The sequence below is a fragment of the Leopardus geoffroyi genome, chromosome E1, assembly GCF_018350155.1.
Source record: "Leopardus geoffroyi isolate Oge1 chromosome E1, O.geoffroyi_Oge1_pat1.0, whole genome shotgun sequence".
NCBI lineage: Eukaryota > Metazoa > Chordata > Mammalia > Carnivora > Felidae > Leopardus > Leopardus geoffroyi.
Genome location: NC_059330.1, coordinates 60,411,700 through 60,432,890, shown reverse-complemented (window position 1 = coordinate 60,432,890; position 21,191 = coordinate 60,411,700). Strand labels below are relative to the sequence as shown.

Sequence of the window (21,191 nt, the reverse complement as noted above, 5' to 3'; positions counted from 1 at the left end):
GGCCCCGTAGCTCACGCCATTGGCCGCGCGCTGTGGGCGGCGGGCGGGGCGCCGGGGGGCGGGACGGTGCTCGCCATTGGCCGCGCGCGGCGGGTGAGGCCCGCGTGACGCCGCGTGCGCCGGGTGGGGCGGGGCCGGCGGGCGGCGGCCGCTGGGAGTCGGGGAACCGGCCGGGCCGCGCCGCCGCTGCGGGGCCATGATCCGGAACGGGCACGGGGCGACCCGGGGCGCCGAGCCGCCGGGGCCGGGGGGCAGGCGCGCCGTGCGAGTGTGGTGCGACGGCTGGTGAGCGCGGGCGGCCGGGGCGGGGGCGGCTGGGCTGGGGCCGCCGCCCGGAGACGTGCCTGTGGCCCGGCCTGCGCCCGGTGTCCGGGACGGCCGTGCATCGCGAGGGGCGGGCAGCGAGTCGGGGCCGACCCGCGCTCGCCCCGCCGCGGACGGCTGTGGGCCACAGCCCCCCCGGCGCTGCCGCTCCCGCCGCTAAGCCGCCCGCCCGAATCTTGGCCGGTGGCAGCGCGGGGCGAGGGTGTCCGGTCCCCGCGACAGGAATCACGTTGGTGGTGTGAGGTGCGCCCCCTCGGAAGGAGCCGTGTGCTGCCCAGCTCGCCTATCGCTAGATCGGAGAGATTCCCCTGGGTTGTCTGGGCAGGGATCAGGGCAGGACTTGCTGGTGTCCCAGACCCCCAGTGAGGCCCCCAGGTCCCCGGGGCCATCCCAGGAGGGTTACAGTGCCCCCTCCCTTCTCTCTTCTGGCCAGCCAGACAGCTGGACTTGTTTCAAGATAAGTTTGGGGCTGTCAACAGATAAGAGGAAGACTGACCTCTACTGAGGGCTTGCCACCTAGAGTGCTTTCTCCCACCTTTACTTAATGGAATCCGAGAGAGGGCAGTCCCCACCCCTGCTAGCTTAAACAGCTTCCAAGGACAGCAAGAGGGGCTGCCGTGACTTTGCAGCTGCACCACAGTCACCCGGGGCAGAGGGAGCCTGGTTTCTGTTGGTGGACTCTGACCTTGGCCCTGGCCGGGCCGGGCCCCTACCCCAGCAGGCCACCCATGGCCACACGGCCACCGTAGCTAGGACACACCCTGCACCCCTGGCCCAGCCCGTGCAGTGAGCTTAAGGACCAGTCGTGCCTCTGGATTTGGACTTTTCTTCCCTCACCCCAGGGCCGGAGCCATGTGACCCCACAGGCTTCTGTGCCGGGACTGGTGCGCTGTGGCGGGAGTAGCAGGTGGCATGGAGTGGAAGAGGGTCCCCTGGAGAAGCGGGGGCAGTATCACCTACTCGGGAGACAACATGAAGCTGGAAGGAAACAAAGCTCCTGTGGGGCTAACTTGGGGCCCCCAGAGAAACGTGCGGGTTCCCCTCGGCACACGCGGGGAGCCCGTGAGTCTTCAGCTGAGAAGTTACTCTTAACCAGGCCTAGATCAAAGGATAAGAGCTCTACAACCAGAGGCCAGGGAGGTGGTGGTGGGCCCCAGAGAGCAGAGGCTCGCTGAGTTTCCGGAGGCCAGGGGGGAACGAGCAGGGTTTCCGAAGCTAGCAGTTGCCTTTGCTCATTTTTGGACTTTGTTTTGTGTTGGCCCCAAGACTGTCCACCTGCCTCAGAGTGGGACAGACTCCAGCCCACTCCTAAGTTACTGTCAGTTTAAAGCTTAAAGGGACTGCCTGCCACAGTTGGCGTTTGGGTAGCGGAGGGGCTGAGAGCAAAGGGGAGAGCTCCATGGCAGGTCTGGGGCGCCCAGTATGTGCCGTGTGCTCGCCGGCCCTGGGGACCAGCAGGCCTTGTCCCTGGGCACAGTCCGGCCCCCGTCATGCTTGCCGAACGTGGCCCAGGGTGTGGTGGTGTGGAGAGCCGGGTACCCGCCTCCCCCTGAAAGCCCAGGCTCAGCCCAGACCCCGGGGAGCAGCTCCCGGTGGCGGCTTGTTAGAGGCTGCACCCCCCACACCTCCGCTCCCAGCTGCTCACTGCGTGTCCTCAGCACGGGGACTCAGCACCCTGTCCTTTTCACAGCTACGACATGGTGCATTACGGCCACTCTAACCAGCTGCGCCAGGCACGGGCCATGGGCGACTACCTCATCGTGGGTGTGCACACCGATGGTAAGCTGGGGCCGCCGCCTTTCACTAACTCTGCAGGGCCCTGCAAGGGGTGAGACCAGACCCAAGGCCGTCTTTCTGAAGATCACAGCTCAGCATGCTCTCCCCGACTCCAGACCCAGGCTTAGCGCCCCCAGGGCTTTCCCGCTGTGCGTCTCACATTGGGCAGTGCAGCCAACGGACCAAGCCTCCGGCTCTGCCGCCCACTCCACACACACATCCGCATCGACCTGCTTCCCAGGGCCTTCCAGGACTGAGCACCCACTTGTCAAAGGGAGCGCTTGACTACCTGGAACCCGATGAAGGGACCGTGTAGTTGTCCAGCAAACACATCGTGAGCACCTGCGCTGGCCCGTAGAGGACAGAGCGGTGTCTGCTTGGGTGTGTTCCTGCCCTGTGGGCCGAGGGCGCAGTGACAGAGACAGCTGCCCGCGACGGAGCTCACGCGTGGTCAGAGACTGCTCGGTACCGGGCGGGGGCTCCTGTGGCCCAGCCCCCCCAGAGCTCACGGGTCTCATCCTTGTCCTTTCTCCGGCTCTAGAGGAGATTTCCAAGCACAAGGGGCCCCCGGTGTTCACTCAGGAGGAGAGATACAAGATGGTACGAGCCATCAAGTGGGTGGACGAGGTGGTGCCAGCCGCTCCCTACGTCACCACGCTGGAGACGCTGGACGAGTACAGCTGCGACTTCTGTGTCCACGGCGGTGAGCGGGCGGGGCTGGGGCTCTGGGACCTCCGCACACTTGGGGCAGCAGCACCGAGCCCTCGAGGGATCTGGGAAAGCCCTGGCTCCTTCCCCACTCGCGAGTCCCTGCGTGCCAGGCGGGCCTGGGAGGAGGGCTGGGGGTCCTAAGAGTCTGCGTGGCTCTGGGTTGAGGATCCTCGCTCCCGCGCGTGTGTTGCCCCTTAGATGACATCACACTGACCGTAGACGGCAGGGACACCTACGAGGAAGTGAAGCAGGCTGGGAGGTACAGGTGAGCCGCAGCAGCAAGGGTCCCGCCTTCTCGAGGAGGGGGGCTCGAAGCTTCCCCCGGGCTCTGGCTGCCCACGAGGAAATTGGCCGTGGCCCGCGTCCAGCGGGCAGGGCCGCAGCGTGGGGGGCTGGCGTGTCGTAGGCCTGGGGCGGCTACAGTAGGCGCACGGGGCCGTGACCGGGGAGCGGGTTCTGTCGCCGGTGACTAACTCAGAAGGCCGGCGCGGCCCGGCACGCCCTTGGCAGAGAACGCGCCGCAGGGCGAGACCCGAGAGTCCGGGGTGCGGCGGGGGCCGGAGCTGCCACCTCCCCGAGGCTGGCCTGCCCACCCAGCGCCTCACGCTTGGGGTTTAGCAACGCTTTTCCTCTATTCTGTCATTTCCTTCAGTTGATAAAAGCACAGCGGCCTTCCCGCTCTCTGGTCTGCACGCGGCACGGCGGGGGGCTGGGGTGAGCCAGAGGTGGGGCCTCTCGACCGTGTCCAGGACGCGAGCCCTGACCCCACCTCTGTCCCCAGAGAGTGCAGGCGCACCCAGGGTGTGTCCACCACAGACCTCGTCGGCCGTATGTTGCTGGTGACCAAGGCGCATCACAGCTGTGAGGTGAGTCTGTGGGGGACCTGGGTGGCATCCTCGACGTCCCGGGGCTGAGGACACCGCTGGGAGCGAGGGAGCACCCAGCCTGCCGTGTCCTGACCCCTGTGTGGGCTCCAGGACAGTGAGTCTTGGGGGTCCTGGGGTTGGGCGTGTCTGGAGGGCGAGGCCCCTCAACATCCTGCATCCTTCCGTTCAGGAGATGTCCTCCGAGTACCGGGAATACGCAGACAGCTTTGGCAAGGTGAGCACTGACGTCCCCCCGCCGGGCCGCCCCTCACCCAGCCCCCTGCCTTCTGCGCCCTGGCTGGGCACTGACCACCGGGCCTGGCAAACTGTCCGGTCACAGCGGCCCCTGTCTGGTGGCCTCTAACTGGACGGCCTGGTCCTCTCTCCCTTTGTAACCCCCTCACCTGACACCCGGGAAGGAAGGAGACGCTTGCCTCCGAAGGCTCCTCCCAGGTGACCAGAAGGTAGCCTCAGGGTGCTGGATCCCCACAGGGGCCGCATCCACCGGCGGGCCAGTTGTCAGGCCGTGGCGGTGTTGGCCGCAGTGCCTGCCGTGGCCATGGGGTGGAGCCGTGTCCTGCTGGTCACAGGGACCTTACCCAGCCTGGCCCTGGAATGGACTGGGCATGGCCCGCCGGGCCCCCACCGTCCGGCACACAGACGGTTGAGCGAGCTGGCAGGCTGCGGCTGGGGCTCGGGTTCTGGTCCACGGTCCCTGCTGCCTGCTCCCAGAACAGCCGGGCAGGCAGGTGTGGGCAGCCCCAGACTCAGAGGAGGGGCTCGGGGGTGGGGACCGGTGAAGGACGTGCCTGCGAGGCGTGTCACCGACCAGACCCCTCTCGGCTTACAGTGCCCGGGGGGACGGAACCCCTGGACGGGGGTGTCACAGTTCCTGCAGACGTCCCAGAAGATCATTCAGTTTGCTTCTGGGAAAGAACCCCAGCCAGGGGAGACGGTCATCTACGTGGCTGGCGCCTTTGACCTGTTCCGTATCCTCTGGGACCTAGTGGGAGGGTCGCCCCCGTCCTGGGCCTTTTCTTTGCATCACCACGCCTGGACCACCGGGCCACGGGACCCAGAGGGGCCTCGCCGGCTCCACGGGCCCCCAGACTGGGGTGGAGTGTGAGGGAGCCGGCCGGGGCCCCCGGTTCTGTTACCTGCTCCTTAACCGCGGCACGGACATCGGCCACGTGGACTTCCTGGAGAAGGTGCACGGCCTGGCAGAGAGGCCCTACGTCATCGCTGGCCTGCACTTTGACCAGGTCTCACTCCCTGGACAGCGGATAGGGTGTGGGGCCCGCGGGGGTTCCTGGGGTGGAGGTTGGGTCGGGGGGCCCACAGGAGGTGAGGCCTTGGATGCTGGTGGAGGCGGAGGACACAAATCGGGGCCTCTTCTGGGGACCGGGGCGGCCCCACCCACAAGGGACCTTTGGGGGATCACAGCCCTCACCCGCCCTGGGTTGCCTGCTCACCCGACCTCGCTCTGGCCCTAGGAGGTCAACCACTACAAGGGGAAGAACTACCCCATCATGAACCTGCACGAGCGGACCCTAAGCGTGCTGGCCTGCCGGGTACGTGCCGAGGCGGGTGGCCTGGGTGGTGTCTCCTTCCCAGGCTCGTGGTCCCAGGGCATCCAGGAGGCTTGGGCTTCTGGCCGGCCAGCCCCACCATGCTGCCGCCCCAGGCCCTGCTTTCTTAGCAGCGAGAGCCCTCTCCCGGCATCCTCCGGCCGGGCAGGCTCCTGGCTAACCACCTGTGCTCCGTGTCTGCGTAGTACGTGTCGGAAGTGGTGATCGGGGCCCCATATTCGGTCACAGCGGAGCTCCTGGACCACTTTAAGGTGAGGCTGCTGGCGGGCCAGGTCGCAGGGGAGGCCAGGCTGAGAACACGGCTGCAGCCTCTCCCTAGGAGGGCCCTGAGTGCCGGCGGGGGGGACGGGGGTGGGGGTGGGGGCGTGCTCCCTGATCCCTGCTCCCTCCTCCCTCCCCAGGTGGACCTGGTGTGTCACGGGAAGACGGAGATCGTGCCCGACAAGGACGGCTCAGACCCTTACCAGGTGGGTTGTGCTGGGACCCAGGCCGGGTGAGGACTGCCAGTCCAGTGGCATCCGGCTATGACAAGGCAGGTTGCTAACAGGCAGGACTGACAGCACCCGTTCTGGTCTTCCTGAGGGCCCCCCCCCCGGGCCCGGGCAGCTGGGCAGTGTCCTCAGGTTCCAGAGGAGGGTCCTCATCTTCTCCCCTCCCCGCTGGCCCCCAGGAGCCCAAGAGAAGGGGCATCTTCTGTCAGATCGACAGCGGGAACGACCTTACCACGGACCTCATCGTCCAGCGCATCATCAAGAACAGGTGAGGGGGGTCCTGGCGGGGCCCGGGGGGGTCGCAGAGAGCCACGAGGCCCAGGCCCGGGCACACGGCTCACCCCGGCCTGGCCCCCAGGCTAGAGTACGAGGCCCGGAACCAGAAGAAGGAGGCCAAGGAGTTGGCTTTCCTGGAGGCCAGGCGTCGGCAGGAGGTGCCTCCCGAGAGGGAGAGTGATTGTGACTTCTGACCAGAGGAAGGTCACCGGAGCGCCCGGGTGCCGGCCCGCCCCCTGCTCTGCCCCCTGCGCCTTGAGGGCTTGGCTCTCGCGGTTTTAACAAAGCCTCCAGTGTTCCCTCTGACTGGCCCCGTGTCTCGGAAGGGCCAGAGTGGAGGACGCTGCCTCCCACCCCTCCGGCCAGGTGCCCTTCCCGCTGAGCCGCACAGAGAGGGCCTGCAGCACGGTGGGGCGGCCCAGCGAACAGGGTGAGCAGAGGGCACCTGCGGCTGGAGGGGCGCTGCCCTGTGTGCCGGTGGAGGCCCGGCTCAGCTCTCCCTGCCCCCGAAGCTCCGCAGACCCCGGACGGCCCTGCTGCCCAGCTCGAGGCGGTGCCCGTTCCGCCCTTTGGATCATTGAAGCCAGCTTCAGGGGAGCAGAGAGCCAAGGGGGGCACCCCCTTTCCGTCTCAGGGCGCAGACCGTGCCATCTCCTGCGTGGATACCACGTCCCTGGTGCGCTGGGCCTGGCTGTTGGGTGCTGTGCCCCCCGCTTCCCTGGCCGGCCTCGCTGCTCCCCCACAGACTGGTCTTGATTTTGTACCTGACTGGCTGGCGCACAACCCAATAAACCTGGTGGGAGGTTCTCTGTGTTGGGCTCTTGGCCCTGCTCCCCCGCCCCACCATCCACGTACTGAGGGTGCAGCAGGCAATGTGGCAGCGAGGAACCTCCCCCCCTCCCCAGGTTAGGACCCCAAGATGCTTCAGGCTGAATCCTGTGAAGGGAGGTCCAGATCAGCCTCCCTGGGGCGGGGGGACAGGAATCCACCGGGACTCCCGGCAAGTGTGGGGGAGGCCGCTGCAGACCCGGCCGCACCCTCCTTGAGGGTGGGGACCACGTGCTTCGCCGTGGGTCAGAGGAGAGGTGAACGCAGGGCTCCCGGGCCTCAGGAGGGGCCGCCTGGGCCTCTGAGCAGCCCAGACCAGCCCCGAGACGCTGCGCCGCTGGCGGCCTCCCCCCCGCCGCCTGGCCTGTTTGCTCGTTCCTTCGACCCAAGGACCCACTGCCCTGTGCTCAGTACTTTGAGGTGTTTGGGGGAACCACCCAGGAGCCGCCCCTCCAGCGAGGGACAGCTTTGTCCTCGAGAAAGCCAGGAAGAAGCAAGGCAGAGCCAGAGTGGGCATCCCTGAGGCAGGAGGGTCCCCCCCTTCCCCCCTGGGATAGGGCGGTCACAGAGGAATTCTCTGACCAGGATACGGGAACTGGCTTAGACGACGCAGGCAGCGCCTCCCGGGGAAGCCCTGGAGCTGTGTGGACAAAGGCAGGGAGGTGAAGGGGCTGGAGAGGCAGGACGCGGAGACCACCTCCGGGGGCGGGAGCGGGGCATGGGGCTAGGCTTCCAGTGCCCCCAGGAGGGCGGTGTGGATTTGGGGATGGTGCTTCTGTGCGGGCTATCTCACGACAGCCTGGTGGCCCGGAGCCGGGTGGGGGCCGGGAGCGTCTGGAGACAGGCCAGGTCTGCAGGTCGGGCCGCGGCTACACAAGCCTACCCGCCCGTCCCTCTACCCCCACTCAGAGTCCGGCTGCACTTCTCATTTATTCATTTAGCCGTTTACTGCGGGCACGGAGGGGGCACTGGGGGCACCGGCCAGGGCCCGATGAGGTCCGGGTCTCCGCGGTGGTCGGGGACTTAGGCGCTGCGACAGTCAGCAGCACGGAGCGACAGGAACACGTCCGCCCGGCACTGGAAGGTGGCCCGGCCGTCGGGGAGCCTCTGGCAGCTCTGCAGATTCGGGGTCACGTCCTTGACACACACGGTCTGGGGGCGGGAAGAGGCTGAGGGAGCGACCGACGCCCCCGCCGCCCGCGCCCCGCCCCCGCCCCCCCCACGCCCCCCGCCCCCCGCGCCCCCTCCGGCGGCCACACTCACGAGGCTCCGCAGGCTGGGTCGCGGCTCCGCGAAGGCGCCGGCCCGGCCCCGGGATCCCGCGCCCACGGGGGGCGCGGAGCGGCGCGCGTACGGGGACCTGCGGAAGCCGGACAGCAGTCCCGCGGCGCGGCCCACCGAGTAGTAGCTGGGCCCCGCCGCCTGCTTGTACCACGCGAGGCCGGGCGGCGCCAGCAGCAGGCACAGCGCCAGGGCGGCGGCCACCAGCGGCGCGGACCGGGCCATGGGGACGCGGGGCGGCGGCGGGCGGCGGGGCTCGGAGCTCCAGCCGCGGCCGCCTTATATCTGTGGCCGGCGGGGCGCGGGGGCGGGCGCGGAGCACCTGGCGGGCCCCGCCTCGCGGAGCGAGCAGCCGTGCTGGGCAGCGCCTCCGCGCCTGCCGGGGACCGGGGCCCCATCCTCCCCCACCCCTGCCCGCTCCCTCTGCCCACGGTCCTGCCTGGGTAGAGCCTCAGCCGGAGCAGGGGCAAGCGGGACTGCACTGAACCTCCAACCAGCCGGAGGGCGCCCGGCCCTAAGAGTTCTACCCCTTGGAGGTCCTCAGTGCTCAAGGCTGGGGAGAGAGCCACCGTGCCCTAGGGACACTTTATCCTGCCCTAGAGAGGCACTGATCCCAGGGCCAGGGCTCCCTGAGGGGATCAAAGCCTGGGTGGGCCTGGGTGCCCCACACCCACCGGGGAAGGTTCTACTAACAAGGCTGCTACTCCTGAGGTCCTTTAGGAAGAGGTGGGCAGCAAGGCCAGGCCTGACCTCGGGGAAACCAGACGCAGGGACAGCTGACCAGAATCCGCAGGCCCTTCCCCCGCAGCTCTGCCCCAGCCGTGGGTGGCCTCGGGAGCCTCAGGCCTCTCGGTGAACCCCAGCGTTCAATAGGAGATGAATCAGACCCAGTCCCTGCCTCAAGCCACAGACAGATGGGAAAACAGCCGCCCCGCGGCTGCCGGAGGGCAAGCAGAGTGGCTCACTGGAGGGAGAGAGTTTGCAAAGGCAGGTGGGATGAGCGGGTGCCTCCCGGGGGAGGGAGAGCAGCCCGAGGTTAGGGAGTCCTGAGCAGAGACACATGGCTGGATGTGAGCAGGGCCTGGTGGGCAGCTACGTGTTCAGCCTGAGGCCCAGCGGGCCCGGGGAGGGCCAGGCTGGAGCCCACTGCAGAAAAGTCCCCAGTGGCAGGTAAGTGGGAACAGCCTGGAGGAGGGGCTGTGACCTTGGGCAAGTTGGCAAGCCCTCGGAGGCGGCGAGGTTGGGAAACCTGGGAGGCTGCACTCAGGGCCCGGCGCTCCAGCGTACAGACACGTCCCCGTGCCTCGTGTGCACTTCCTGTCACAGGACAAAATTCCCCAGGCAGGGGAGGTGGGCTGGGGGCAAGCCACGGCGAGGTCAGGAGACTGCCCAGGAGGGCCCTCCGCGGTGCCGCAGGCCACGCCTCCTCCTGACTCCCCGGGTACGAATCCAGACACTTTGTAGACACGAAGCCTCAAGAATACAGAGAAGCCCCCTGCCCTGACCCCAGCGGCCAGATGTAACTTTGTTTGCAGGGGCTGTGGGGTGCACCCAAGAGGCTGAGCCCAGGCATCCCTCCCACTCAGTCCCTAAACATCCCGGGCACGTGTCCTCTCCAGGACAGAGATCAGCATGGAGGTCCTGGCAGCTAGGTTTCTGGACAAGAGGCATGTGACCTACAGCTTGGGTAAGGGTGGTGGTCCCCAGGGCCTCTTCTTTTCCTCTGGGTACAACATCCAGATGGGAAGTAGGGTGTCACACAAGTGACCAGGAGGCCAGCCCCTCTGTGTGAACCACCAGTCTTCTGTCCTGGGAGCTGAGGACAAGTAGTGTCACAAGTGCTCGGCGACTAGCCACCCATTAGGCAGACAGACACCCACGAGGCACAGGGGAGGGTCCACTGAGAATAGACTGGAAGGAGCCAGTGCCAAGTGACTCCCTGCAGCTCCCAGAGACATGCAGCCTACAGCAGGCTCTGTCCAGAAGGGGTCAAGACTCCCAGGGCTGGGACACAGTCCCCAGGACCCCCACCCTCCCTCCCCAGCAGCTGTGGATTAACAGAGGTGTCCAAAGGAGCTTCCCAAAGGCTGTCCTTCCTCAAATAGAGGATCTCAGACACCCAGGGACACAGATGCCCTTGACATGACCTACACTGGGTAGGTCACAGCCCCGACGAGCTGGCCTCCAACTGGATCACCAGCACCTACTCAGGTACGGCGTTTCAGGAGGGACTGCGGGCAGCTGTGCAGTCAGAGGCCCACAAACTAGTCTGTGGGGTGGCTGGCAGCTTCGAGCAGGTGAGGGGCCAGATGACAGGCCACAGGCCTCCACTCCACCGTTCTTTCGTCCCCCCTGCTGGCACACGACACGCACCCCAGGGCCTTTGCACCACCAGGCCTTTCAAGACCCCAGTCACTCTTGGCCCAGGCTCTTCTGGCTGATCCTGCACTCCTTCTCCTCCCGGGGTGGTGACTCAGGGCCTGGGTGGCATCATCCAGATGTTTATTCATGAGTTTTCCTATCAAGGCATGCCCAGCGGGGCTGCAGCAGCGCCGAGCAAACAGGAGGCCTCCAGCAAGGCTCAGGCAATTCAATGAGTTTTATTTATTGGATAAAAGCGCCAACGCGTGATGAAAAACAAACGCAGCTCCAGTCCTCGTGTCAACCCTGTCACAGCCCAGAGGGGCCGTGTCACTCCTTGAACTTCCATTCCTGGCGGCACATGGGGCAGTGCTGCTGCACCTGCTGTGCGTTGAGCCACTTGAGGATGCAGTGCATGTGGAAGCAGTGGGAGCACTGGCCCCACACCAGGGGACAGTCGTCGCCCGGCACCTTGCCTGTGGAAGGGACAAGAGGACCGTGCACGTCACACGGGGCGGGGGCGCGGCTAGGGATGTCAGGCAACCGTGGCAGCCCCAGGGGAGAGCCTGTCACACGCTGGGTCTCAGGAAAGCCTGAAATCAGGAGCGTTAACGCGCCTCTGCGGTGTGTCCCCCAACAAAGGTCAGCAGTGACCCCCACGGGAACCACCCTCCCCTCCCCTGCGGGGGCTCAGTTCCAGGGAGGGCTCTGGCCTAGCCGGCAGACCGTCTACAGACGCACCACAGCTCTGCCACGTAACCTGCCACAGGAGATCACGGCAGGAACGCGTCTAGGTTACCCGTCCCCCCAGCCCCCAGCCCCCCGAGCCACCCATCCGAAGAGTGAGCTGTTTCTCCTGATCGAGAGAAGAGCTGGGGCCTTGGGACTGGGACAGAGGTTCCTCTCCCAGGCGGCAGTGACCCGGTGCAGGAAGAGGGGGTGGGGAGACCCTGTGGCGTTTACCGCCCTGCCTGTCAGCAGCTGGGAGTGAGCACAGTGCTGGCACCCACCCCTTTTGCATTTCTGGTCCGAAAGGGCCCCGCCTCCAAGGCCAGGCGCGAGCCGCTGGCTTTTGCCGGGACAAGCCGCCTCCACCTACCTTCACTGAGAGGACGTCCACACTGCCCCAAATCAGGACAAAAACGGGTCCCTCTGATTTCCCAGAATCAAGAAAATCCCATCACACAGCTGGTGCCAACAGAGGAGGACGACCTCCGCAGGCCCGGGTCGAGGTCCCCCCCAGGCCTTGAGAGCTGTGGCCTCTTATCCCCACCCCTCCTGGGGTGGCCGTCCCCCCACCTCACTGCCCTGGGGGTCCTCTAGCATACCGAATGCTGTGTCCACGTGTCACTGGTGCACAAACGCAGGGGACCAGACGGACACACTGGGGCCAGGACACACAAGACATCCTGTCGTGGCAACAGCTGTTTCCACGCGTATCCTAAACGCAAGTCTGGGGGCTCTCTGAGCACAGACCCTGCCTTTGGACTCCTGTGACCACGGCCCTTCCTCCCGCCACCAAACAGAGGTGCTCGACCCTGCAAAATCACAGCGCTCCCACCGGGCTCTGTTCCCGCCGACCTGGGGCTGGGGGCCCGGCGGTGCTCTGTGGCCTGCCTGTCACCCCCCCCCCCGGCGGACAGGAGGCCAGGGCACACGGTGTATCAGGGCGGCGGCCACTTGCGGAGCAGCAGCCCAGCCAGGCAGCTGGTGTGGGTGCCAGGCCAGGAAACTTCCAGGTCTACTGTCAGCATCAGCTCCCCTGTCCCTGCGCAGCCCCCGCCCCACAGTGGCGCGTGCACCCCACCAAGTCAGAAAAGAGCCACTGCTATGCCTTTTTCACCTGTTTGGGGCAAAAACTCCTTTTTATAACAAAACATCACTCCCTTTCTGAAATTTTTATGACAAAACCAGAAAATCACACCCTTAGCAAGTATGGAATTATTGAACTCACTCTGCCCCCCCAGGCACGGGAGGGATGGGTGCTGGGGGGTGAGCAGGACCCTGTGCCAGGAGCCCATGTGGTATGACACCTCATGGAGACTACATCCCACCCCACCCCCACCCCTAAGGCCTTCCCAAGCCCCGAAGAACTCAGCTTGGAATCACCCCTATGAAATTAGAGTCGCTTTGGAAAAGAGGATCCAAGACAGTGGGCAGCAGCTAGCTCTCTGGGGGGTGGGGGACAACTGGCCACGCTGTCCACGTGAGGCAGGGCGAGGGCAGGAGCCGCTTCCAGAACTCCGTACTGTCCCCACAGGCAGGCAGCCTGCTTCAGGCTCTGACGGGCACCTGAGCACAAGGTCGGTGACTCACCCAAGGGCTGGCTGGTGTCTTGACGGAAATCCTTTGTAATGAAAAGCCCCCGCAAGGAGACCTTTACTCCCAAAGCCCTCAGGGACAGGGAGCAGATTTAAGACAGCCTCAGTCACCCTGGGTTCTCCACAAGAGCTCAATTTTAGCAAGAGAAACCCCACCTCACGTAATCTGTACAAAGAGCACCATAGGCTTGTCAAACACTCTGCACGTTACAACCGGCTCTCACGCTTAACCTCGAGTCTGAACACCAGACTCTAGATCCCCCACTCTGGGGCGCCTGGGGGGCTCAGTCATTTGGGCTGCTTGGGTCACGGTCTCGGGATTTGTGGGTTCTACCCCCCACGTCGGGCTCTGCGCTGCCTGCTTAGGATTCTCTGTCTGCCCCTCCCTTGCTCGTGTGCGCTCTTGCTCTCTCTCTCTCTCTCCCTCAAAATAAATAAACTTTAAATCCCCTACTCTCTGCAGCAACAGACCCACTTCCACAAAACTTGAGCACCCCCTTAAACGCAGAGATGCCCAGCTACAGGCCCAGTGGAACCTGCCCTCTGTGGGCTGTGTGGGAGTGCCACCTGTCAGACACAGGCTCACTCTGCCACACCCAGTCGAGGGCAATGTTCCAGACTTTTCTTTTCAGAAGCTAACAGTCTGTTGCTTAGGAGGAAGCTGCAAACGCGTGCCCCTCCAGGCTCCCGTAGCCCTTTAAGAATGATTGAAATAAGGGCACCTGGGTGGCTCAGGTGGGTAGGTGTCTGACTTCAGCTCAGGTGGTCATCTTGCGGTTCGTGAGTTCGAGCCCCCCGTCGGGCTCTGTGCTGACAGCTCAGAGCCTGGAGCCTGCTTCCCGCTTCCCATCCTGTGTCTCCCTCTCTCTCTGCCCCTTCCCTGCTTACACTCTGTCTCTCTCTCTCTCAAAAATAAACAAACATGAAAAAAATCAATAAAAAAAACACCACAAAGAAGAAATCTGATAAAACCTGGCAGTGGACACGGTGTGAAAAACATGACTTTGCGAAAGGATCAGCTGCCTCGGAAAGGTTAAGAGAAGGGGGGAACAGGGGCTCGTTGTAGATTCAACAGCCAAGGCAGAGCAAAGCAAGCAAGCACTCACCGATCCTGCTCACACCATCGAGGACAGAGACGACGACAGACAGCAGGAAAAATCTCAGCAAGGACTAAGCACAGGGGTAATGCTAAGGACGTCTGACACGACAGCACTGCCGGTAAAAAAACCCAAGTCACAGCTAGAGACTCTGCAGGAGTACAGTGAAATATCCTATTTATCTGTTACCATAACACACTTGAAAACCCTGAGGCAAACATGGAAACTTTCCTCAGGCATTGTTATCCTACATCCCGGATGCATCCTGGACGCGGGGAAGGGGTATCCTTATAAATACTCCACTTTTTGTTCGCTTGAGAATCTTTAAAGACTTTTAACACATCTTTGTACCCCGTGTATTGTTGCTTTTTTAAACATTATTTTTTTTTTAACGTTTTTTATTTATTTTTGAGACAGGGAGAGACAGAGCCTGAACGGGGGAGGGTCAGAGAGAGGGAGACACAGAATCTGAAACAGGCTCCAGGCTCTGAGCTATCAGCACAGAGCCCGACGCGGGGCTCGAACCCACAGACCACGAGATCATGACCCAAGCCGAAGTCGGCCGCTTAACCGACTGAGCCACCCAGGCGCCCCTTAAACATTATTTAAGTAGGGGAGCCTGGGTGGCTCAGTCGGTTAAGCATCTGACTTCAGCTCAGGTTGTGATCTTCTGGTTCATGAGTTGGACCTCTGAGTCGGCCCTCGTCGGGCTCTCGGGCTCTCTGCTGTCAATGTGGAGCCTGCTGGGAATCCTCTGCCCCCCTCTCTCCCTGCCCCTCCCCTGCTTGCTCATGCACATGCTCTCTCCCTCTCAAAAATAAGTATTTTTAAAGTTTACTTATTTTGAGAAAGAGAATACATGAGCAGGTGAGGGGCAGAGAGAGAGAGAGAGATCGAGAATCCCAAGCAGGCTCCAAGCTGAGAATTCGGAGCCCAACTTGGGACTCCAATTCATGAACCGTGAGGTCACGACCTGAGCCCAAATCAAGAGTCAGACTCTTAACTGACCGAGCCACCCAGGCGCCCCCTTGCCCCACGTATTTCATAGCTGAGTTTGATCACAATAAAAGGCTACAACCCTTTTTCTTACAAAACTTTTGATGGGGTCTCTACACAAACATGTGACCAAACCGCTTGGCTTTCTTCTGCCAACTTTTCTTCTTGAGGACAGGGGCCCCAAAACCCAGGCACTTTGTGCAGGTTATTTCCGGGGAGACGCCAAGACCAGGCCAGCAGGCAAAGCTCAAGAGGGAGGGAACACAGGGGACACTCACAGTCCGGGCAGCAGCCATTAAAGGCCATCCGACAGATGCCACAGTTCTCGTCGTTGGCCACCCAGAGCCAAGTGGCCACGCCATTCCAGCACTTAATCTTCACCTTCATGGCGGTGGAGCCTGCGAGCAGAGGAAAGAGATCGGCTGGCTACATTCAGCCTGCTCAGCTACAGACAGCATCTAGGCCCCCAGGGATCAAGAGGGTCAGGAACCGATGCCCAGGCTGAGAAATCCAGAGGGGTGAGTGAGCACAAATCTGCCTACAAGGTGGCAGGGACAGGACCGGGACCTCCTTGGGAGGACCAAGCGCCCCAAGAGCGAGGCTCCCTACATTTTCAGAGCATCCGCAGTCTACCCTGCATCCACCAAAGGGTGCACGGGCGTTCGACAATATTTGCAAAAACGTGCCATACAGTGCTTTTCAAAGGCATAAGACTAACTTGGGGTTAACAAATGAAGACCCAGACCCGGCTAACGAGGAAGTCATGCCAAGGAACAACCACTCAGCCCGCGGTCCCGGTCGCGGGCTCGGTCGCCAGCTAGGCAAGCTGCGTGCCGCCTCCTCCCCCGCCCCCGCCGCCCCCGCCACCAAAAGGGGACCTGGTTGCTGGGTAGGGGGATGCGGGCCGGGACCCGGGGCTCAGGCTCGGTGAGAAGGTGGGGCGCGGAGAAGGACGCAGAGGCGGACGTGGGAGACGGTGGGGCGCGGGGAGAGGGGAACACGCGGGAAAAGGGCGAGGGCGCAGAAAAGGAGGAACGCGGGTTGAGAGCGCGGGGAAGGGATGGGGGTCGAGCGCGGAGACAGGGCGCAGGGAAGCGGTAGGAGCAGGTAGAAGGTGTGAGGCGCGGCGAAGGGGTGCGGGGCAGGAGTGCGGGGACGGGGAGAGGGCGCGCGGAAGAGGCGAGAGCGCGGGGAGAGGGTGTGGGCGGGGTGAAAGGTGCGGGTTCAAGGCTCGGAGTGGGGAGGGGCGGGGGAGGGGCGGCGCGCCAGGCCCGCCCCAACGGCCGCGCTCCGCCCCGCGCTGTCGCACCTCCGCCGGCCTAACCGCGCGCTGCCCCGCCCGCCTTCCGTTGGCAGCGCCCGCGCGGGAAGGTATAAAAACGACCGCGGCCACTGCCCGGCACCTCACAGCTGCGCCCGCCGAACTCTCGCCTCGGCGCGCACGCGCCGCCCCGCCCCCGCAGCCCGCCCGCAGCCAATCCCCGGCCTCTCCGAGGACTCGGCACCGGAAGACACCGCGCGGCCCCGGAAGTGACGCCCCGGCGTGCTGACGCGCGGGCTCGAGCCAAGGCCGATTCCGCGCCCGCCATGGCCGACAAAATGGACATGTCTCTGGACGACATCATTAAGCTGAACCGGAGCCAGCGAGGCGGCCGCGGCGGAGGCCGGGGCCGCGGCAGGGCCGGCTCCCAGGGCGGCCGCGGCGGCGGGGCGCAGGCCGCCGCGCGAGTGAACCGAGGCGGCGGGCCCATCCGGAACCGGCCGGCCATCGCTCGAGGCGCGGCGGGCGGCGGCGGCAGGAACCGGCCGGCGCCCTACAGCAGGGTGAGTGCGGAGGCGGCGGGCCTCGGTGGGGAGCGGGCCGGCGGGGCGGCGCGCGGCGGGGAGGGCCGCAGGCCGCGCCGGGCCGGTGGGCGCGGGCGCCGACCGGGCGGGGAGGCCGCGCGCCGGCCGGGCCCGGGAGGCGGAGACCCTCCCGGCCTTTGTCTCGGCCGGGCGCCGGGCCTCGTGGCGGCGGGGCCGAGGGGGCGTTGGGCGCGGCCGCGCCGGCGGCGGGAAGTTAGTTGGAGGGAACCGAGGAGCTGCGGGGCCCGGGGCTCCCGGGGGCTCGGCTGCGGCCTGACGCGGCGTGGGCGGGAAGGGCAGGGCCGCGCGGGTCCGTGTGCGTTTCCCTCCGGGCCCCGAGTGTCGTGCCCGGACTGTGAGGGCGAAGGAGAGTCCTGGAGAGCCGCTCACGGGTCCGGGTCCGTTCTCGTGTTTTCTTTCCCCTTCAGCCGAAACAACTTCCTGACAAGTGGCAACACGACCTTTTCGACAGCGGTTTCGGGGGCGGCGCAGGCGTCGAGACGGGTGGGAAACTGCTGGTGTCAAATCTGGATTTTGGAGTATCCGACGCTGATATTCAGGTAAGGGACGGGAGCTTCTTGGCGCGCACTTGACCCCTCACGGACTCGGTCCTGTTCGGGCCGTGGTCTTGAATCTCCTCCACCGTAGACCAGTGAGCCCTCCCCGGCCCCCGTGAGGAGCTGCGGGGACGCAGAGCAGAGGTCACACTAGTCGCCAGCCCCACAAGTAGGCCAGTGTGTTGGAAGACAGGCCCCCAGCCCGGCGTGAGGAGCTGCCGCCCTTCTAAGACGTTCTGTCAGTGAGGATTCCCAGCCAGGCCGGAGAGGTGGCTCTCCCGTGTTTCTCGCGTTCCTGGCTCAGCCGAGATGTTTCTTTGGTTTCTTTTGTATTTGTTTTAGCTATTTGTTGGGAGGAGAAGACCTTTTTTCATGGAAACAGGTAGACAAAACAGACACAGGATGGTGCCGGGCAGCTTTCCTGCTCCATTTGCCTTGAGCTGCAAGCTCCGTGTCTCGCGGAACTTGCCTCCGGCTTCCCCGCCACCGTCTTTCTAGTGACATGATTTCAAACCCATCCTCGTTTGAAGCTGTGTTTTCTTTCGTTTGTTTTCTTTTTCCTTTTTTTCTTTTTGATTGAATTCCAAAGGCGCATAAACTTATTTTCTGGTGAAGTAAAGATACCTTGAGGATCGGTCCCAGAGATGGCTGGGTCAGGGTGCTGGGCCTTCCTGGGTTCAATTTCCCAGAGCCCCACTGTTTGTTTGACTACCATGGGAGGACAGAGCAAGGCCGGTGAGCACTCACGGTGTCTCAACACTTTTTTTAAGGTGGTTTCTGGCATCCACTGGAAACCGCTTTTGGTGAACTCCACTTCCCGCTGTGTGCCTGCGGCCGGAGTAGCCCCACACTCTGGGTTCCCTCTCCAACTCCCAGCCTGCCTGAGGTCAGGGCAGTTTCCATGGCAGCGCTTGACTTCAGCCTTTGCGGCAGGCTTGAGTAGGAGGAGAGGGAAAGGTGAGCCAGAAATCTGCCCTGGGGGAGGGGCTGGGTCAGGGCTCCCGCATCAACGGGCCCTGTGAGCTGGTCCACAAGACGGATAGCGTCCCTTGCTCTGTGATCTTGGCCTTTGCTGTTTCTTGGTACAGTCCTTGGGTGTGTTGGAAATGTTCCTCTGTTGAAGAAGATAGCGACTTAATCTCGTGCCCTTCACTGGTGGGCTTTGCGGTCCTTTACCTGCCTCCTGGTACCGGTGTCAGGTCCCCACGCTGGCAGGAGTCCTCAGGCCCAGCTGCTCCCGGAAGTTGCTGTCCCGTCCGCCCCTCCCTTCCCCCCCAGTTTGCACTGCCCTGCCCCCTTATGTGTCTGCCTCCCAGGGAAAGACCCCCCCCGCCCCGCCCCCCAGAAGTTCACACTCCCAGGGACGGCCCTGGGCCCCCAGGAAGGGGAGCCGCTCTGCTAACAGCTGCACTTTCCGGCCCCCAGGAGCTCTTCGCTGAGTTCGGAACTCTGAAGAAGGCGGCCGTACACTACGATCGCTCAGGGCGCAGTTTAGGAACAGCTGACGTGCACTTTGAACGGAAGGCAGATGCCCTGAAAGCGATGAAGCAGTACAACGGCGTCCCCCTGGATGGTGCGTCCGAGGTGGGACCCAGGATGGTAGAGGGGCCGCATCTAGTTGTGGAGTCTGGGGCTGGCAGCTGTCCGTGCAGGAATGTGGCTTACCCCTGTGGCTGAGGACACTTTGCATTCGCCCCTTTGTCTCTCTCTTCCATTCTGCCACCTCTCATGCTGCCCCACACATCCGGACCAACCTCTTGTGAACCCCCATCCAGCAAGCTACATCCCTCCCCTCCTTCAGCTCCTTCCGGAAGATTCACTTCTGTGAAGCCTTCTCAGAGCCGCCATAGTACACCTCTGAGTGCGGGGCTTTGGTCGTAAAGACAAAGGTACCGGTCCTTCTTCCGTCAGGTCACCCACACCTTTCCACCCACGAGCACCCCGGACACCTGAGCAGACACCCACCTGACCTGGACTCGGAAGGAGCGAGGAGGCCCTGGCGGGCTTGACGTCGGCACCGCCTCGCCCTCCTACCGGTGTCACTCGGCCGCTCCCCTCGCGGGCAGCACTTGGGACACACAGCCCCTTTCCAGCGCTTGCATGGAGACCGGGGCGCGGTGCCCCCGCGGGGGCACCTCAGAGCCCTCTAACTGGAGCGCGCCCTCTTGTGTGCTTTGCCACAGGCCGCCCCATGAACATTCAGCTCGTCACGTCACAGATTGACACCCAGCGGAGACCCGCACAGAGGTGAGTTGGGGGCCTGTGGCACGTGGCCGCTCCTCCCGCGGGCCTGCGCAGGCCTCGTGAGCGAGGTCCGTTTTCCTTGCCAGCGTAAACAGAGGCGGGATGACCAGAAACCGCGGTTCCGGAGGCTTCGGGGGCGGTGGCGGCACCCGGAGAGGCGCTCGCGGAGGAAGCCGGGGCAGGGGCAGAGGCACCGGCAGGAGTTCGAAGCAGCAGCTCTCCGCCGAGGAGCTGGACGCCCAGCTGGACGCTTATAACGCCAGAGTAAGGCCCGGGGCCCGGGGGGCGGGGCCGCAGACTGCCTGGGGGTGGGGGGGGGGGGCCGGTTGGAGTGAGAAGTTTTTGTGTGTTTCAGATGGACACCAGTTAAACAGACCGGCAGATCCTCGAGCGGAGCAGGACCCGGCCGTCCCCTCCGTGCTCCCTGGCGGGAGGGGGGTGGAGGACCGGGGCTGTGCAGCCAATGACGGATTTGTTTCTTTTATGTTTTAAAATAGGATTTAAAAACTCATGTAAAGGTTTTTTGTTCTTTTTTTCTTTTTTTTTCTTTTTTTTTCTTTTTTTTTTTCTTTTTTTTTTTTAAATTCTGAAACAGACCTGTTTTGTACCGAGTTATTTTTGGGATAAATTTTACCGGTTGCTGTTGTGGAGAAGGTGGCGTTTTCACCTTTGCCATAATAAAATAGAAACGTGTGGAGAACTGGAACCATTTGATTTGTCCCGCTGTCGGAGTCCTTGCTCGGGCTGGGACTTCGGTGTCGCGGCCGGATGAGAGCGTGTGGGGAACGGTCCCACGGACACTTGGAGCCCTGGCGCGGCCGCCAGAGTCCATGCTGCAGGCGGGTGCTGGGCGGGAGGACCCGGGAGGAGCCGCCTCTGCCACCTGCACCGGACGTCAGGGGCGGACCGCGGGCCCCACGCTGTTAGACTTCACGTGCCCCGGCTGGGCCGTTCCCTTCCTTCTGGTGCTCTGGTTCTCAGAAGCCTGGGTTCAGCGGCGACTGCAGCATGATCCCTTCGTGGCTTTCTCTGTCTTTTATGTTAAGGGACGAGCCAGAAAGCGTTCTCATAAGAGGACCGGGATGTGCCTGGTGAGATAGCTTGGGGAGCTGTGGCAGAGTCCAGTTTGACGTGCAGAGAACTGGAGGGACTGGAAGAACAGGTGTCCCGTTTGGACCCCCCTCTGGGACAGAACGGAGCCAGCCGGTGACATCACTGGTCTCTACTCCCTGTACCTTGCGGCTCGGAAGAGGCCCGGGTCCCAGTGGGAGGCAGGGCATGGAGACCTGTCTGGAGTCTTCAGGATTTTCCACCTTCCTCTCTGGCGCCTGTGGATGACCCGGTTCTACCCCAAAGCCAGTGCGACCTGAGGGCCCTGCCTCTGCGGCCTGCGGGCACGGACCCAGGTGCCGTGGGCAGGGAGGACGAGGTGCGGCCGTGGAGAAGAGACCCGGGTGAGCTGTGGGGAGCACAGCCCTAGAGCCGTCCCCGAGCCTCAGCGGGGACAGGGAGGAGGGGGCGGTTGCAACAGGAAGACTGGCCAGAGCACAGCCCGTGGCTCAGGTCGACCTCCACGCTCGGGACAGTGCTCCAGCGTCCTGAGAAAGGAGCGTGTGCAGGAGCGGCCC

The 21,191-nt window shown here is 63.9% G+C and overlaps 4 protein-coding genes across 10 annotated transcripts; 2 read left to right on the top strand and 2 right to left on the bottom strand.

Annotated features, from left to right (window-relative positions):
• The first annotated feature begins 134 nt into the window (after nucleotides 1-134).
• PCYT2 (phosphate cytidylyltransferase 2, ethanolamine) lies at nucleotides 135-6,838 on the top strand. Of its 4 annotated transcripts, none has more exons than XM_045489887.1 (13): nucleotides 135-285; nucleotides 2,015-2,103; nucleotides 2,642-2,803; nucleotides 3,010-3,076; nucleotides 3,593-3,677; nucleotides 3,868-3,912; nucleotides 4,528-4,666; nucleotides 4,857-4,939; nucleotides 5,171-5,248; nucleotides 5,452-5,517; nucleotides 5,668-5,733; nucleotides 5,937-6,025; nucleotides 6,116-6,838. In XM_045489887.1, the coding sequence occupies exons 1-13, from the start codon at nucleotides 197-199 to the stop codon at nucleotides 6,225-6,227; spliced, it is 1,170 nt and encodes a 389-aa protein (XP_045345843.1). In that variant the 5' UTR covers nucleotides 135-196; the 3' UTR covers nucleotides 6,228-6,838. The 4 variants fall into 4 exon arrangements, with proteins under 4 accessions (XP_045345843.1, XP_045345844.1, XP_045345846.1 ...); XM_045489888.1 differs by lacking the exon at nucleotides 135-285 and adding an exon at nucleotides 319-567; XM_045489890.1 differs by lacking the exons at nucleotides 135-285; nucleotides 2,015-2,103 and adding an exon at nucleotides 2,112-2,481.
• Nucleotides 6,839-7,778: 940 nt separating this feature from the next.
• On the bottom strand, nucleotides 7,779-8,519 carry NPB (neuropeptide B). The gene is made up of 2 exons (XM_045489894.1): nucleotides 8,125-8,519; nucleotides 7,779-8,013 (listed from the first exon to the last, which is right to left on the bottom strand). The coding sequence occupies exons 1-2, from the start codon at nucleotides 8,365-8,367 to the stop codon at nucleotides 7,885-7,887; spliced, it is 372 nt and encodes a 123-aa protein (XP_045345850.1). The 5' UTR covers nucleotides 8,368-8,519; the 3' UTR covers nucleotides 7,779-7,884.
• A 2,204-nt stretch (nucleotides 8,520-10,723) lies between these two features.
• Nucleotides 10,724-16,352, bottom strand: ANAPC11 (anaphase promoting complex subunit 11). Of its 3 annotated transcripts, none has more exons than XM_045489895.1 (3): nucleotides 16,227-16,352; nucleotides 15,196-15,315; nucleotides 10,724-10,979 (listed from the first exon to the last, which is right to left on the bottom strand). In XM_045489895.1, the coding sequence occupies exons 2-3, from the start codon at nucleotides 15,302-15,304 to the stop codon at nucleotides 10,834-10,836; spliced, it is 255 nt and encodes an 84-aa protein (XP_045345851.1). In that variant the 5' UTR covers nucleotides 15,305-15,315; nucleotides 16,227-16,352; the 3' UTR covers nucleotides 10,724-10,833. The 3 variants fall into 3 exon arrangements, with proteins under 3 accessions (XP_045345851.1, XP_045345852.1, XP_045345853.1); XM_045489896.1 differs by lacking the exon at nucleotides 16,227-16,352 and adding an exon at nucleotides 15,636-16,124; XM_045489897.1 differs by lacking the exon at nucleotides 16,227-16,352 and adding an exon at nucleotides 15,663-16,124.
• Nucleotides 16,353-16,373: 21 nt separating this feature from the next.
• On the top strand, nucleotides 16,374-20,269 carry ALYREF (Aly/REF export factor). 2 transcript variants are annotated; one of them, XM_045489893.1, is made up of 6 exons: nucleotides 16,374-16,741; nucleotides 17,191-17,322; nucleotides 18,745-18,892; nucleotides 19,503-19,566; nucleotides 19,650-19,827; nucleotides 19,919-20,269. In XM_045489893.1, the coding sequence occupies exons 1-6, from the start codon at nucleotides 16,505-16,507 to the stop codon at nucleotides 19,931-19,933; spliced, it is 774 nt and encodes a 257-aa protein (XP_045345849.1). In that variant the 5' UTR covers nucleotides 16,374-16,504; the 3' UTR covers nucleotides 19,934-20,269. The 2 variants fall into 2 exon arrangements, with proteins under 2 accessions (XP_045345849.1, XP_045345848.1); XM_045489892.1 differs by lacking the exons at nucleotides 18,745-18,892; nucleotides 19,503-19,566; nucleotides 19,650-19,827; nucleotides 19,919-20,269 and adding an exon at nucleotides 18,090-18,722 and having other exon boundaries at nucleotides 16,384-16,741.
• Nucleotides 20,270-21,191: the final 922 nt, after the last annotated feature.